The 18,019-nt window shown below is 38.6% G+C and overlaps 1 protein-coding gene across 3 annotated transcripts; it reads right to left on the reverse strand.

Moving 5' to 3' along the window:
- Positions 1 to 672: 672 nt before the first annotated feature.
- Positions 673 to 14,621, reverse strand: LOC111338922 (uncharacterized). 3 transcript variants are annotated; one of them, XM_022945483.2, is made up of 9 exons: positions 14,096 to 14,621; positions 9,207 to 9,318; positions 8,301 to 8,743; positions 7,345 to 7,635; positions 6,750 to 6,881; positions 6,348 to 6,473; positions 5,340 to 5,621; positions 4,605 to 4,915; positions 673 to 4,384 (listed from the first exon to the last, which is right to left on the reverse strand). In XM_022945483.2, exons 1-9 carry the CDS (start codon positions 14,498 to 14,500, stop codon positions 4,030 to 4,032), a joined length of 2,457 nt encoding a protein of 818 aa, XP_022801218.2. In that variant the 5' UTR covers positions 14,501 to 14,621; the 3' UTR covers positions 673 to 4,029. The 3 variants fall into 3 exon arrangements, with proteins under 3 accessions (XP_022801218.2, XP_022801219.2, XP_022801220.2); XM_022945484.2 differs by lacking the exon at positions 14,096 to 14,621 and adding an exon at positions 13,846 to 14,011; XM_022945485.2 differs by lacking the exon at positions 14,096 to 14,621 and adding an exon at positions 13,601 to 13,793.
- Between the last annotated feature and the right edge of the window lie 3,398 nt (positions 14,622 to 18,019).

The raw sequence follows: 18,019 nt of genomic DNA on the forward strand, positions 1-18,019 counted from the left end.
CATTTCTTGGCCGTCTTCTTTACAAAAAAAAAAAAAGAATACACCAAATTTTTGAGTGGTCTGAGGACTGAAACCGCGATGACAGATTATTTAAGTTTCCATTTGGAACTCAACGCCGCTCACATACGTTATGCTTAAGTTGAGGTATGGCGCCGTAAGACATGTTAACTATCCTGCGGTTCGCGAAACTCTGATTACACTTTAAAATTAATTTTTTCATTGACGCCTTCCGCAGCGTTGTCGTTCAGACGGCTTAAGGTCCCTATCATCAACGGCGCGGCTGGCGGACCCAAGGCTTAAGGCCTTAAACTGTAGGCGCGAATTTGTGCCGCGAATGGAACTACTGGTTTAGACAGAAAGAAAAAGAGTCTTGAAGAGTCTACGTACGCATGCGAGGCAAGAAGGAGTTTAAATTGACATTGGTCAAGTAAGAGTTTGTCCCCCTCCCCTAGCCAAGGTACCCCCCCGCCCCCCCCCCCCCCACTCAGTATTCTGTCAGTTTCCCTAACACTTCGAGAGAAAACTGAGGCATTGTGGGAATAGAGTGACCTGAACAGGTCTCGAGCCAAGTAATTCCAATTCGGCCTCCTGGCGTGAAAACTGTTAAACCATTGAGAACCTCGCCTATAACGCGCTCTGTTTGACACCGTGAAAAAAGTCTGACAAGGAGAATCAAAAGTCTGAATATGTTTTATTTTTCTTACAACGAAGCCTCGGTCAAACACTGTCATTAGTAGATTATGCAGACTGCAAAAGTATAATTACCAAAAATATTCACTTAATTTAATAAAATAAGTCTAACATTTAGAATAGTTCTCTTGAATAAATCACTTTAACCGTTTTTCTTTAGCGAATCAAATATACAAACATCATATGGACAGTGGCAAAGCACTGAATTTTTCTTATAAAATATAACCTAGCTTGTTAACAAAAACTATACACATTTCGCCTGTTTGTCGATGATACGGCTCGTTTTCCATGGGAAAGATGCAGCAGCCTACACGACGTACTACTCTTGCGATTAATGTTAAGCAACTAATGTCGATGGATCGAAGTCAGTATCTAAGTAACTGCGCACCCACCCCTCCCCTAAACTGACCCTAACTTGTCATCAGCTGGCTGTGGTTGGGTTGGGGGTGGGGGTGTGCAGTTGATTAGTTACTGACCTTGAACTTATATTTTTCTCTCCTTTATTAAGTGGCTTCAAATGTTAAATAATTCAGATCATAATCATTGCACTAGTTTTTGTTTACATGATATACTTTGTATTATCATTATTATTTTTTTTTTCATTCATCAAATGACAACCCAAGATCTCATCTAAATATTAGCATTGTAACTCAGTGCAATTTAATTTTATGCATTTCTCACTCATGCGGGGCTCTACCAAAATTAAATACTCTTATATATAACAGCTATCCAATAGCTTCTAAATAATTTTGCGCTCTTTTACTAAAGACGATGTCTCGTTAATTCGTTTCTTCCTCTATGTGTCAATCACAAATTTAGGAACCAATAGAAATGAAAGGCTATATACAAGCTAGATAAATTGATTGGCTCTTGAGCAAGCGCCCTTCCACTAGCTTCATTGAGGTCAATCTTATTAAATACTGAAAAATAGTCCTTAATAATGTTCTTACTCAATTCCACGCGTCCAGTTGGTAAAACAAAGCGCGCTACTGTAAACAGAGCGATAATGGTGGAAGAGTGAAAAAGGAAAAAACAAAAACAAAAAAAAAAACAAAAAAAAAGTTTAGTGAACGCCTGGGACAAGCTGTAATGTTGTCTGATCGGTTTCATTACAATGGAGTTGATTTCGAAAATGAGCACAAAACCTCATCTTTAAGCCATAATCTTAGGCAATACCTTATCCCTACGTGCTTGTTTAATTTTCAGAGGAAATTACCGTTTAAATTGTCTGTCCGAAGCACGCTGTATTTCTGGGAGGGCTCAAACAGGACGATCCACAAGACAGGCACATCATCGATTTCAACTTGCGCATAACTCGATAATTAATGGTCGTTTCTGGAGTTGCAGATATTGTGCTTCCATTCATTGTTTATCTGCGGACTTAATTTAATCTGTTCTAAATACTGTTTTTTGTTGTTGTTGTTGTTGTTTTCTAAACTGCTTCCCTAACAAACGAAGAATCTCAGATATTAACAAGTTACTTTTAAAACAGATCTAACTCACCAAGTATAACGCTTTAGTAGATATGAATAGTACTTAATCTGTTTTCCTTCTGAAAACTACTACCAATTTACGTCACTAACCCTCTTAATATTCTTAAGGGTCTCTACCATTTTCTTTTCCTCTTTTTTTTTTTCTTTCTTTCTTTTTTTTTTTTGTTTACATTTGTGACTAGTTATTTTGGAACTATTTTAATCATAAACCCTTCTCATTCTCATCATATTTTGTAATGTATGGTCATTTGTATTTCACCCGGCGAACAAATTGATGTAATAAAAAAAGGATCCCATTAATCCGTGCGCCTTATTTCCATTTCTCGTTCCCCCAAATATTGGGGAGCACAAAGTATGCATGCCGAGAGAAGTTTCTCGAATCCCTCAAATTTTTATATAAAATAGTATGTGTTTTTTAATGAATTCCACAAAAGACCTTTTTCCCCTATCTACATTAGACTAATTTCATCCTGTTAAATAGACTGATTTTAGTTTATCTAATTTTTAACTCTCTTCGTATACTTTCAAAGAAATTTCAACAAATAGTTTGGGTTTTTTCATCCTTGTGATAAATAAGTATATCCACTATGTTCAGGCAAAGGAAAAATAAATCTCTTTACGAATAACGATATTGGAATAATGCATTCTTTTCACTAAATATTTTACGTAAATATAATTCGCAATTAAATTATCAGCAATTGATTAAGAATTCAGTCAAGCGCAAACTAATTACGTCAAAAAGTGCAATAGAAAGGCTAATTTTTTTCTATTTACAAGCCTCGCTGGAATTATTTCTGGTTAATTTGTCTAAATAAGCGTAATAGGCAACCAATCAGATTCAATTTTTGAGCATACTAAATCATGCAACCAAAAAACAAAAAACACTTTTTAACTAGAATCGTTCTTACTTCATAACCTTTACAAAAGGTTATTCATATTGCTACTGAACTCGTTTTAATAACCATCTTCCAAGTTGAAGGAGAACTTCAAAGCTATTATAATCTACTATTCAATTGGCTTAGTGTAAAGCAAACATTTCTCCCAGTATTGATTGAGTATCGCATATGTTCTTCCTAACTTCTCAGTAAGTGGAAAGAAGCAAGACAGGGGGCGTGCCTGGATTGGTGAGGGTTAGACAAATGAAAACGAAACCGTTTCTCTAATAACCACACATGACGTTCGTTGCTCACGTATCCGCCTTCTCGCTCTTCCCGGTAATCCTGGAACAGATTAGTATCCAGTGGGCTTACGATAATCTGTGATTAGCAAGCACATGATTTGATGACAAAAAAATTAGAGCTCTCGAAACATGATATAATAAGAAAAGAAAAAAGGGAAAAATAACCATTCCCGTCATTTTCATCCAAACGCTATAAAATACGTCATTTCATGCTGTTCAAGTTGTTTTGCCACGAGTGCCGACAAAATTTGCCGAAACGTTTTCGCTCGTTTAACGAATCTGTGTTCAAGGACGACCTCGTCGCTGTAGCCTCTGTGTTCAGTCCCTTCCGTTTAATTGGACTTACACGACTAATTGGACTTAAACTTGACTCGTAACCTTTAAAACTAGAGCGAAATTTAATGGCTAAAGTGCTACCTCACATACTTCATTACCGAACACCGTACCATAATAATTCTACAAGCTACTCACCCCACCCATGGGTGTGAAACTAAACAGAATTTCCTTTAACTAAGACTAGATTTTCCGTAGAAATCTGCCTCATTCTCGCGACGCCGCTTTACTTGGCGTATAGTTAAGAAAGTCAGCCAATTTTAGGCTGTAGAGCTATTTAACTGATTCAACGGTAAAGGAAGACTTAACAGCGTGTCATTCATTACTTGACTCTTACCGCATACCCATCCCACCAGACATAAAGGTCATTGTATCGCCTTGGTTGCTCGTTGTCAACGTCGACTGCACATGACTGCTATTGGGTACCGAAGTGACCGCTGGTGGCCAGGGTTCTGCAGTTGGCCTCAGCCCAGAAGACATAGGGGCCTGCGTCGAATCTGAGTACTGCACCTGCTCAGCTGGCGACTGCCAAGATCGCTGGAAGCCTCCCATATGTTGCGGGGACGACCAGTAATCGGTGGTTGGTGAACGCACGCCACTACCTGTGGGAGATGAGTAGCGCCGCTGACCTCTCCCCGCAAAACCTTGGTGCTTTGGTGACCACGCCTCAAAAGGTGAAGAGGGAGCTCTGGAAAAGAGAATCAGTACCATCAACTACGGTAAAAATAAGATTAATATTAGTAGTATGAGTTATCTTTACAAGTAAAAACAAGAGCTTGTGTAATCAAGGTTTTAAGGTAATATTTACGTTAAGGTAATAAATAAATAAATCAAGGTTTTAAGGTAATATTTACGTTATCAATCTAGTCTTAGCGTTCGGTTCAAATATTAAATCGAAGTGTACTTACCCATAATTCTGTTGCATTCCGCGTGACTCATCCAATGCTCTATCAGGTAATCCCATGGGTCGAGGGCCTTGTCTTCGGCCACCCACTCCTCCCATACCGAACGCTGTCCTACCGTCCATCTGACCTTCGACTGGGACTTCCTCTGACGAAGATGAACCGGAACGTACGGAGGACAAACTGCCAGCAGAAGAAAGCCTACCGGGGGACTGGTTCGAGCCATACTGGAATGTGTCCCAAGTTTGACCTTGATTTTGAACCCGGGGCTTCCACTCCTCAGCCGACATCTGACGGCCATATCGACCATAATTACCCTAGACGGCGTTAAGATGTCATGCATTAACTGCTTTGTTACCAATGATAACATTCAATGATAAGAACTCTCTCTTCTTTTGTTTGTTGGCTTATTATTTTTGGAAAGGGGCTGGTAAGCTTGTGTTTGAGTCGTTTTTTTGTTGATGCAAGCATTAATACTCTGTTAAGGTTAACAAAAGCATTCATCATTCTTCGTCAGAAGATAGCTGAGATAGTCACTTAGTCATCAACTCCGTTTATTTAAAGGGAGTAGGTTTTTAAAGAAACTGCTGTCTATGCTGCGTCGGTGCGGGGGGGAGGGGTGGGGGAGTTTCTAAAGCGTTAGTTTCGAGCGTTAGCCCCTCGTCAAAGCAGAACACATCTGTTGTTTGTTTGTTTGTCTGCTTTCTTTTTAGTTGTTATTGTAATCAAGTCTTCTCTAACCTGCTGGAACAGCCACGGTTTGCCCGATCCATCGCTATGCTTTCCCACTAAAGGCTTCTTCCCATCCGGAATCGGTGACGCAGGGAACTTCGGTGGGGTGTTGCCGCCTTGCAGCAACATCTCATTGATGTACTGTGTAGCAGTGCTACCATACAGTCTGCTTAAATTATTTCCCTGAGAAGGCCCCGGTATGTCGAACATAGGAGAAACGGGCTGGCTGCCTGTTCCCTCTTGCTTGAACTTCTGCTGTAAGAAGTAGATATGCTCCCGGTATTTGTAGACCTGGGCAAAATAAGGAATACCCAAACTGTCAGTTACAAACGTTAAAAAAGAGGAGGGGGAGAAGGGGAGAGGGGGTTTGGCCTTTCATCCCCCCCCCTCCACCACACACACGCACGCACGCACGCACGCACACACACACACACATTCTCAACACGCCTAACGCAGGCTATCAAGAAAGTAAGTGATATTGAAAGGGGAATATTCTTTAAGATCTCACCTAACGTGTTTGCTTTTGTTTCTTTAAATACTGTCACCCCTCTTGCCCCCTTCCCCTCCACCTCTCCCCCCCCCCCCCCCTTTCTGAACATGCCGGACGCAGAGTAACAAGAGAACACGTAATGATTGAAAAGGGAGATTTTTGAGATTTTAACCCACCCCTTTGTTTGTTTTTGTTTCTGTTTTTTCGGCTAGGAGGTGGGTATGTGGCGTATTCCGAATATCGGACATATTCTTTACTAGTATTCTTATTTATAAAGGCCAATTATCACATTAGTAGGTAATGTGGGAATTTCTCCGCTGTTCATATAAATTTTGACAAAAATTTTCTGTGTGAATTTCTTTTGTTCTCTAAAACTGTTACCATCAGTCTGCCGGAAATATGTTACTCCTTCCACAAGCGGGGAAAACGCACTCGGATAGTAAAGACAGTGTTCTCCAGAAGCTGGCTGGCCGCTAAAAAAAATTCCAGAGAACACTACACAAGGCATAGTACTTCTTACATTTTACCTGCTCCTGAAGGGAAGAAATACGAGATTGGTAGTTTTCCAGGTCTCTCTTCAATTTGTCTTTTAGAGACAACGCACGCTCTTTCTCCTTCCGTTCGTTCAAAAATTCTTCGCGGTATGTTTCGTTCTGTGAATGAATGAAGAAGAGAATGAAGAGAAACTGAAAGCAAGATCAAGAAGGCAACTCCGCGTAGCTGGTGTTAAGTCACTGGATGTCTTTCGCGCAAAGTGATGTAATAAAATAATTCGAGAGAGAAACCGCTTTTAGGGAGTAGACCGTCTAAGCAGAAGAACTTAAGGATCTTAAGGAACTTAAGGATCAAACTAAGACAGGACTGGATTTCATTCTCGCTAATCACAGCTGCAATTCTTAGACAGAATAGAAGAATACTCGCTGTCTCACCTGTCTCTGAAGGGCGATCAACTGCTCGATGCTGGGCAAACCGTTGTCGTGAATATGTTTCTTCAATCTCTTGAAGTCGTCAATCTGATCCTCCTGATCACAGTGAAATCGGACAAATTCTTCACTTTTAACCTGTTCGTAAACGCAAGAACAGCGAAGCATTAAGCAATTATGGTTGTTTTAGGCCTCTACAGAATTTATTTCTCTTTGACCTGTAACATCAAGGGGATTTTAAGAAGTTTAGTCATTATGCCGGTATCATGCTCGATGTTCTGACTCTAGTAGCATTACGCTCAAAAATTAAATAAATAAATAATTTATCAATGGACATTCCACTGGGTGGCTCTTCTTGTCCACTGTTTCCAGATCGAATTGGAATTTGGAATGTTGGTTTTTGCGGAGGGAGGAAAACTGGAGGACCCGGAGAAAAACCCTCGGAGCAAGGACGAAAACCAACAACAAACTCAATCCACATGTGTCGCCAGGTCCGGGAATCGAACCCGGGCCACCTGCATAATTTATCTAGTCATTCTCTGCAATGCTTTGAAACGGTATTGATTCAGACAAAGAAATAATGAAAAAAACTCAAGCTTACTTGCAATGATTTCATGTTCTTAGACAAGTTCTCAACCTGCTGTCTCAAAGATTTCTGCTCAGCAATAGAAGCGAACTTTTCTTGTGTTTCTCTTTCAAGCATTTCCTGCATTTCCTGAGCACGGTACAGTAATTGCTCGTATTCGTGTTTTTGCTTCTGTTCGTTTGACTGATATTGTACAACTGTTTCCTGTAACTGCCTTTTCTCTTGTTGTAGTTGGTTTATTTCACCACGCAGCGCATTTTCTTCTTTGTCACGACTTTCTTGCAATTCCTTCAAGCGTTTTTCCAGCTGAAAAGGAAATAAACATTAAAAAAATTAAAAAAAAAAAAAACTGAATTGAAACTTTCTAAGATAAGATGTTTACCCCAAGATTTTTACCGACGGAACTAGCGAAAATAAAGCAACCACCAAAATCTTGACTCAGAAGTCATCCACATGTTTCTCGCGCTTTTTTTTTGATTGGCTTCTCCGTAAAAATATCCGGATGTGCAAGCGTATCGGAAGATGGGAAAGTTTGGCGTACTCTGATCATAGTTAGTAGCTATGCTCTGATCTGACGCTATTTTTTAAACATTGTCATATTTGCTTTAACTGAAATGATACCATCATCTTGCAAACTTTGTTTGGAGAGCTTCTCAGCGAGCGTCAAGGTTAGTGGATCCAACACCTTATTACAAGTGGTTTCATTTTTATCTTTCTCGGAAATTTTCTTTTCCATTTCTTTTGGGTTTCTTTTTGATAGGGTCGCGCGTAGATACAACTGAGATAATCCTGAATGTTAATTTTATCTCCGAGTGCCGATAATTTCTTAAAAAACTGTTTTCCTAAATCGTGAGAGATATAATATTTTTAACAAGTAATTCATGCTCTTCACGAAAAAAAAAAAAAAATCAAACAAACAGACAAAAACAAAAACAGCAAATATGATAAGTATTTAACTTCATTTAACTTACCTGTAGTTTTTCTGAGCGAACTTGATTCATTTTCTCTGTAACTTGACTCATTTCTTTTTCCATACTCTCAAATTTAGTCTTCAAAACAGCTTGCCCTTCGCTTGAACAAACCACACAGCCATTCGCTATAGAGTGATCCGGTTTATCCCTGGTTCCTTCACTTTGAAAATTTCTTGTTTGATTTCGAGTGGGTTCTGCAGATTGCTCATGAGAGCAGCTGCAACCATTGCATTCATCTTTTCGCTGAGAGCAATCTCCCCCATTCGTTTTGCTGTTGTTCATGTCTGTACCCACAATTGACCTTGATGATTTTTCCTCCTTCATAACATCTAGTTTCTCGGCTAGTGCAGAACAAAGGACATCTTTTGCTCTCAGAGCTCTCTCTAGCTTTTTTGTCTTGGAGATATATAGCACAAGCTGAGATCTGAAAAGTCTTGAGCACCCTACAGTAAAATAATAAACAAATAAACAAATAAACAAACAAGCAGAGAAGAAAGAATAAATATCACGGAGCAAGTCCACATCTAAATATATTTACAGATGTAATGTTTGTATCTACCAAAATTTGCTGAATAATGTACCTAGCTGACCAAGGACATGTTTCTTTTGTTATTTACCTAGAGTCTTCCCTAAGCATGAACTTGATTTTTTTTTCTTTTATCTCAGTCTGTGACCGCATGTTCTTCTGAATATGTAGATTCTTGATTCACATTGCACAATTTCGTTGAGGGAGGGGGTGTTAGATTACTGGCTTTCATCAGCCCCAACCCCTTTGAATTGTATTGTATTGTATCAACACAGCTATGACCAAACCAGAGCTCAAACACAGAACTCTAGACCCAGAGTCTAGCACACCAAACAGGAGGCCACTGGGTCTTCAAAACTTACTCTTATCATGACACTCACTTTCACAGCAGTTCTTGTTTGGTTCTTTATCACGAGTTACTTCTTCCAGCAACCCGATTTGCCTCTGAGGTTCTTTATCAGCTTGTAGTAAGTTGGTGGTCAAATCTGTATTCTTTGACAAAAACAACAACAAAAAAAGTTAAAAAAGAAAAAAAAAATTATAGCAAAGCTATGGAACTAGAAAATTTGATTTATTGGCAAAAAGCATTAAGCCTTACGGTATAAGACACTTGCAAAATCAACCAGCAAGTAGAAAAAAGGAAAATGCCAGAACATTTATATTATACAGTTTAGAGGATCTCAACAAGGTTGACTATTTTATGCACCACTATAATTTCTTTTAAAAGCCAAAATCTTAGTCTCTTGCCACTCTAAAATCACCCTGCCTCCACAAAGCTCCGGTGTAAAATCCTATGAAACCTTTTTCTTTTTTTTTTTATCTTGTAACTCTTTGATCCTGAAGAGTGACCTGTATCTAGGTATTTTCTCGTTAAATAATGTCACCCCTGAATCACACACTGACTGAGGTCTTGACAATAATACAAATGATCACCACCTAAAGAAGGTCTTAACTGATAAACAAATTCAGTTTGACAGCACCTAAGGAAATGTCTGGAGAAATGTATGGAAAATATGCATACTGATGTTGGAGTTTAGAGGGCTAAGCAAGCCTACTTAAGAGCCACGTGGCCCATCGGGCCAGCGCTTGACTCCGGTTTCCATAGCATGAAGCGGCTAGGAGCAATTCCCCCCCCCCTTCTACCCCTGGATGGAATGCTAGTCCATTGCAGGGTTACCCCCCAGCATTAAATTCACTGGTACCCATTTAATTCTCCTGGGTGAAAAGAGGCACTGTGAGAGTAAAGTGTCTTGCCTAGGAACACAACACAATGTCCCCGGCCAGGGCTCGAAGCCGGACCGCTCGATTCGGAGTTCAGCGCACCAACCATGAGACCACTGCGCCTCCATGAAAATAATAGAAATGAAAACCACCTAAAGAAGGTCTTAACTGTTAAACAAATTCAGTTTGTCAGCATCTTAGGAAATGTCTGGAGAAATGGAGAATATGCATACTGATGTTGGAGTTTAAAGGGCTTAAGTAACCACTTAATAAAATAGAATGCACAAGCAAAGTTGACCTTGACCAAGAAATTGTATACTTCAGTCTTTTCTGAATCAAAGTTTAAAAGATGAAACAATTTTTAGTGTAAAAGAAAAAACCAGAGCCCCAGATGGGACTTTAAAGTTTAAAAGGGCATGAAAAATAATTTGGTCAATACTGTTTCTTTTTTTTTTTGTTCATGCTCAATTTTTTTTTTCTTTGACCCTAATAAGCCCCCATTAGAGTGATTATCTCTAATTTATCATTACAGTATCACCTCTGAATCAAATATTAAGGTAATGGGAATAAAGGAAATGATCCTTAACTAACAAAGCCCTTGATTGTTTGACCATGTGCAAACACAGGATTGAAATGACAACAGGACAGTTGGGAGAATATGCATACTGATGCTAGAGTGAAAAGAGTAGGAACCAAGAAAAAAAAATGATATTTGTCAGACCAAATATCTCATTAATATTTCCTTTCTGTGGTTCCTATACATTTCCCTGTAAAAAATAAATCAAGAGAGTTGTAATTTAGTCTTTTATGAAAAAAGGCAACAGCATAATAAGCAACCAAGTTTGCTTAAACTGTACAAGCATCTACATCTACTTAGAATTTCATCAACATAAATCAGTCAACAGCACTTAAGCATCTAGTCAAAAACATAACAATTATTCCATTGGTGTATGTTAGACATAAGATGGTAATTAGCCAACAAGGTGCTATTCACCTCAAGTTGGCTATAACCAATCTCATATCCAACAAGTGCAAACACAACAGTAACAGTTCACCTGAAGCATTTCCATATAAAGTGCAGTGCTTTCAATAAGACCTGGCACCCGCTGGAGCTCCAGCGGGTATTCTGTTGTGAATCACCCGGTATATTTCACCGCGCTCAAGTCACAGTCACCACGCTAAGTCGCAATCAAGTCTCTTTCCAGCGGGTGTTGTACCGAGGTAGCCACCTATTTCAAATCTTATTGAAAGCATTGAAAGTGACTCGGAATATGAGCTAATAACCAGAGTCAAGTGAACCAATCAGAGCACAAAAAATGCAATATTCAGTCAGAGTTGAAAATTTAAAATAATCATAAATACATACAAACAAATAAAAAGGAAATAAAAACAGGAATGAATAGCAAAATACAGTCTGTAAAAGTGACACAGTGATCTTGACAAAAAAAAATTTATATTAGTTTCAGTGATGCATGGTAGAGAATTTCAATCTTCTCTTACTCTTGTGAAATAGAAATATATAAAACTAATGATCATGATTGCAATTTTCTTAGAAAAAAAAAACAAAAAATAAATAGAACTCTGATTTGAAAATATGCTTTTATTGATTTATCAAAAAGTATTCAGATGTATAGGTGAATTTCTGGGATAGTGAATCGAAACTGCAAGGATAATTCACAGGTTTGTCTCCTCTAGGAGTTAAATATTTTAACCATTTTCCTCTTAACGTTAGTACACATGTTCTCCACATATTGTTCTCAATACAATATCCCTTGGTGCTGACAAGGAAAATTTGTTTAGCAATAAGGAACACTTTAAGTTGGTGGTCATTTCCATAATTTTATTCTCAGTACTTTAACATGAGATTCAGGGGTGATATCCTATGGGGAAATAAGATCCTAGTCCATCTTAGAGGTTTAAGGGTTTAAAGGAGCAAAATGAAAATAAAAAGCGATAACCTCATAAGTAAATTAACAACAATAACAAAAGTTTAGAACTAATAGATGTGAAAAGAAATAAAAACTCAAAAATAGGTGGATATAGTCAATTAAGGAACGAGCTTTCAAGTGAAATAAGTAAGATTCATTGATTGTATATCAGAGTTGTAGCCAAGAATGTTATTAAGGGAAAATATTTTGGTATGCTGTAGTATTCTTGATAACAAAATATTAACTTGTTTATGCCAGTATCTAATGGAGAGAGGAATCAATGAAGCGTTAAGTCATAAACTTCAAAGTATTCAAATCATGATCATGTCGGAGGAGATCAGTTTGAAGTGAGCAACAGATACTTCTGTTTACAGTTTAAAAATACGAAGCATTTGCTTTCTTGGAAAATTTGTGATTTAAATGATACCAGCAGTCACTAAATCTTCTCAGATCAAATCACCACATTACAGTATTACTACAAAGATGACCTTTTCAGGATCAAAGAGGGCTTAAATTAAACAGAGCCATAGGTGCCTAACCGTCTAGGTTTCCATGTTGCTTATATGACTACATGAATTAAAATTTTGTAATGTCTGCAACCATGGCAAAACTTAGCAATCATCAAAAGATCATATGCAGGTCAGGATTTTACAAAAATTTCTAATATAGCAGAAACGTTTAACAGACAATGAAGAAAATTCCAAGACCCTTTAATACCACTTGTATTACAACATTATCTTTAGCAAGCAAATATCGTGTGATCTCACATCCCTTGCAGCGAGTTTGCTACACACTCTACAAAACTTCCGCGAACGTGTACACACTCCAAGCCATTGAAACCTGATTAAAAATAGAACCCAGCAAATTGAATTGAAGTGTTACATCGAAAAGCAGACAAGCTGAACAGACACAGTCGCTCAAACAAACACCGTAAATTTGGAATCGAATTTCACCTAAATCACGACATGCAGGTTCAAACGTGAATAAAATATCAGCCAGACACGCAATAATATATAAAGCTGCAAATACGATTTGTTTCTAAAAAGATTCAACGATAATTTAAGTCGGAAACTGCAGCCGTTGTGTAACAATTTTACGACTGCGTGAAAACGACATCCGCTTGCTCAATGTGAAGAGATGTTTGGCACGCGATCAAACTAAAACCGAAAACAATAGACAGTCGTTCAGTGGATTCGTAGGTTTTGTGGACTCAATGGAAAGGAAAGCTCCACTTCTAAGACAAAATCGATAAGCGAAATAGCATTTATATAGCTTTCTAAGGAAACGAAAATGATCACCCTTTTTAAACGAACAATCGCCGGTCTTGATCGCCAAGAGGCAAACACCGCGGCGCTTTGGTGCATAGCATAAATAATAGTTTATTACGGTTAATTTACTCTTAACGCACCAACGGAATTGTAAAGACACCGTCACCAAACGCAACCTGTAATTATGTACTAGTGTTTTAGTGGTTATAAGAGGGTAAATGAATTACGATCGCGGAGAAAATTCCCAGTAACTTAATATGGCGATTGCGTTTGCACGAAGAAGGAAATTAGGCGCTCCACCTCGAAACATGTCAAAGCGATAGTCAACACGCGGAAACAAAGAATCGTCCGACTCACCATTCGCGAAAGGAGTCATCCAGCTCGAAATTAGTGTCATGGTGTTTCGCAGTTCATTTATTTCTAGCTTCTGTTGTCGATACGAGGGTGATTCTTGCAAAATAATGGCGTAGACGTCGATCGAAATGAGCTGTCTGCTCTGCACGCAGCGCAGCGAATGGAGCCAAAAATGTAGGCGGGGGAAATCGCTGAAATCACCCAAGCAGCTAGTCAATGTGTAATTTGCAAAACAAAAGTAAACTTACAAGATTTGTGACCAAGCAATGGTAAACACCACGTGGCAAATTGATTCCGTGAGTTGGTGATATCGCAGCGAGCATTCACCCGACCAGTCAAAGAACGTCAACAAAAGGCCACTTCAGTTCGTGAGTCGCTCACACAGGGTATCAAATATAACCAACCGAGGCCTTGCAAATCACAATAACATTACAAGCATGCTCGCTAGCGAGGGGGATAAGGTTACACTTGTCAATGAGAACAAAACAACTAGCTCACCATCGTATTGTCTGTATTTCCATAAACCTCTTTCTTCCTGTCGTCATCGAGAGTCACCGATTCCTCGTCGCACTGCAATTTTTCACTACTCTGGGCTTTCCGAGTCGGAAGCTGAGAGTCGGCGCCCGCGTTTAATACAAGAGTATCCTCGGCACATGTTTCACCAGAGCGTTCAAAGAAATTTGTCTGGTCGTGTTTAGGCTTTGTGCAAAGGCTTTGAAGAATACCTCGCAAGGCACATAGTCCACGTAGTTTCACCAGCATAGAATTCTTCTCGCGAACTAAATATAAAATTACTCGTCTTAGCTCTTCGTTCTGGTCGCCATATCCCCATTTGTTACCTCCTCCCGGTTCGAGCTCAAAGTCGAAAAGTTCTGCGCCCTCTTCGGGTGGAAACCACATCATCTACCACTAACTACCACACTGGCTGCAAACAACGAGAGCCAAGTTAGAATAAAAATTCTTGGTTTGCAGACACAATGGAAATTTATCGCCAATTGGCGTTTATGAGCACCAAGTCACATGCCACCACTCTTCATGTAATCGTCACGGTGCGAAATACAACCGGAAATAAATAGTTCAAAGAGGGCAATGTTTACCAGAAATTTAATAGATCTTTGTCATCGGTATTACCTTCCCTTCTTTGGTATCATTACCTAAATGACCCACAAAAATTCTAGATGTGGTAGAGAATTACGAAAATCCACAAAACAACCATGAAAACTAGGCAACCAAAATAAAAACAAATAACCCATCAATATCTTTCAAATAAATTGTATTCTATTATCTATTTCTATTTCTCTCAACAGGACATTAACAGGAAACGAAAGCACGTTAATACGTCTCTGACTGAAGAGCTACCCGCAATTTGGAAATTTAGTAATTAACTATTTATTTTCCCTATTTATGAATTTTCAATTCTACTTTCTAGCCTATTAAAGTTCTGTTTTTCAAACGACTGTGACAGCCAACGTTACACTTTTTGGTCATATGACTTTCATAAGAAAAACCAACAATTTGGCTTCCGTTCCAAACTGTCTACAACATCAGCTCTCACCAGTTTTGCAGATGAGGTCCTATTGCATATATGGAGAGTGGAGAACTGTGCGGTGCAGTGTTCTTGGATTTGACCAAGGCATTCGATACCGTTGACCATAAGATCTTGTTATCTAAATTATCGGCTATCGGTGTCTCGCCCAGCATGCTTCAGTGGTTCAAGTCCTACCTGAGTCATCGTAAACAGCGGACCTCCTGTGGTGATGCTATGTCCGACCCCCTCCCGATGACCTTTGAGGTGCCGCGGGGGAGTATTTTAGGACCGCTTCTATTCTTGGTTTATATTAATGACATTCCTCTGGCTATAAATAATTGCAAAGTGACTTTGTATGCTGATGACACGGTCCTGTACTACTTTGCTAAGGAGCCACACCTGTTGGAAGAGGCACTGAATGATGATCTCTTGCAAGTTGCCCACTGGCCACATGGAAATAAGCTAACTTTGAATCTTACTAAGACTAAATCCATGATTATAGGTAGTAATAGGAAACTCGTTGGTATTTCCTCTTTCTCATTATCTATTTTTGACACTGATATAAATTCTGTAACTAGTTTTAAATATTTGGGAGTTATGTTGTCCTCAACTTTTACATGGTCCGACCATGTTGAGTATATTTCATGTAAGGTTAATAAGAACCTCGGTCTTCTACGTAGGATTAAGTATTATTTACCTTATAGTGCTCGGTTACTTTTTTATAATAGCTTAGTGTTGCCTACTTTTGATTATGCTGATTTAGTGTGGGGTGACAAGGACGATGTCACACTAATGAAGGAATTGCAAATTCTGCAAAACAAAGCAACTAAGTTGATATTAGACAGATCACTTCACTCCTCATCTACTGATGCATTAACAGTCTTGAGATGGCCAAATCTTGAAGAACGTAGGAAATGTCATAGATGTATATATGCATACAAGTGTGAGATAGAATAAATATATGAAAATCATATATTTTTTGAACTGCGGTATTTGATACGTATGATGCACGATCCTCGCAGTAGATAGCGCTATTTAAGCAATAGCGAAATTCAGACCTGAAAAAAAAAAAAAAAAAATCAGGCCTGTACGGGACTCGAACCACTGACCTCTGCGATACTAGTGCAGCGCTCTAACCAATTGAGCTAACAAGCCAACTGAGAGCAGGCCGTTAAGTTGATTCGTAATGAACCCGTGAAAGTGATAAATGAGATAGAATAAATATATGAAAATCATATATTTTTTGAACTGCGGTATTTGATAAGTATGATGCACGATCCTCGCAGTAGATAGCGCTATTTAAGCAATAGCGAAATTCAGACCTGAAAAAAATCAGGCCTGTACGGGACTGGAACCACTGACCTCTGCGATACTAGTGCAGCGCTCTAACCAAGTTGATTCAACTTAACGGCCTGCTCTCAGTTGGCTTGTTAGCTCAATTGGTTAGAGCGCTGCACTAGTATCGCAGAGGTCAGTGGTTCGAGTCCCGTACAGGCCTGATTTTTTTCAGGTCTGAATTTCGCTATTTCTTAAATAGCGCTATCTACTGCGAGGATCGTGCATCATACGTAGCATACAAGTGTATTAATGGCGAAATTAATCATTCTTTGGACATTGTAAGAAAGAGTGATATGCACTCCTACAATACGCGCAATAACGATACTATAAAGCTCCCCAAAATCAAATACAAATGGGGAAAACATCGTTCGCGGTATCAGTGTTTCAGAGACTTTAATGAGTTATAGAGAACTGTAAGAAACTCAGTAAGTTTGCCAATTTTTAAAAAGTGTCTTTTTTCTGCTTCTTATAATTAAGTATTTTTTTAAATTAATTTTTGCGGTGTATATGTTGTAATCATTTTTGTATTTCGATTTTAGCTTAAATTTTTATATTTTAATTGTATTTTTATATAATACACATCTAGTATTTAGGACCTCTATGTAAACCACTATTGTGATGGAGTTTCCTAATAAAAGATTGTTATTATTATTACCTGTCGCATTCTTGCGTGACTGCCATAAACTGAAAAGCACAGATTAGATAGATGAGATGACAAGGATATCTGAAGGTCGTTGCAGCGTAAAGAGAAAGCAGACGCCCGATGCAGTGTGGCGTGACATACCTGCCTCCCAAGACACTCCCTGTTTTATCCCCGAGGCTCGTTCCAATCTCTTCTCGACCGAAGCTAGCACAACTGCGCACTCCTATGTAAACACAGTGAAAGATTTACTTTAGTCTTTGTTTTGTTGTGATTTTTGTTTGTACTTTAATTTTCCAGGTTTTTGCTTTGTTTTGTTATCCGTTTTGCTTATTGTTATTTTTCCCTTTATTAGTGTGCGAAGGAAGATTATCGAACAAGCAACACCTATACATACTCCCTATTCAGTGATTTAAAATATGATACGAACGGAAATTTTGCAAATTGCATAGTGTTTTTCCGAACCTTTAGCCACCGTTTCACTCGTATCATACGTTAAACCATCGAATAAGGGTTGTTTATTGCACTATTATTCTATTTTCTAGTATTCCTGAATGCGGAACTTCTTATGGCTTTGAATGAGCATCGCATCCATCGCACAAGACGTAGACGAATAAATAACTACTGGTCTGTTAGCAGGCGTAGCATTATCGAAAGAACATCATCACAACTGCCGCTATTGTAATACGTACGTTGACGTCGATACAAGGTTTTTTTTGTTTTTTTTTTTAATCTAAAAATAATAATAACAATAATAATGATAATAATGATAGATACAATGAATATATGAAGTTCATATATTTTGAACTGCGGTATTAGATACGTATGATGCACGATCCTCGCAATAGATAGCGCTATTTAAGCAATAGCGAAAATCAGACCTGACTTTCGCAAATTTTTCGAAAATGTTTCCTTA

The sequence above is a fragment of the Stylophora pistillata genome, chromosome 2 (assembly GCF_964205215.1).
Source record: "Stylophora pistillata chromosome 2, jaStyPist1.2, whole genome shotgun sequence".
Lineage (NCBI taxonomy): Eukaryota > Metazoa > Cnidaria > Anthozoa > Scleractinia > Pocilloporidae > Stylophora > Stylophora pistillata.

Excerpts from the sequence above, each read along its gene's own strand:
- LOC111338922 (XM_022945483.2), bottom strand. The coding sequence starts at position 14,500 with ATGATGTGGTTTCCACCCGAAGAGGGCGCAGAACTTTTCGACTTTGAG. Across the intron at positions 6,882-7,344 it reads AGAACATGAAATCATTGCAA|GTTAAAAGTGAAGAATTTGT; the intron begins GTAAGCTTGAGT and ends GTTTACGAACAG. Across the intron at positions 4,916-5,339 it reads AACCGTGGCTGTTCCAGCAG|GGTAATTATGGTCGATATGG; the intron begins GTTAGAGAAGAC and ends AACGCCGTCTAG.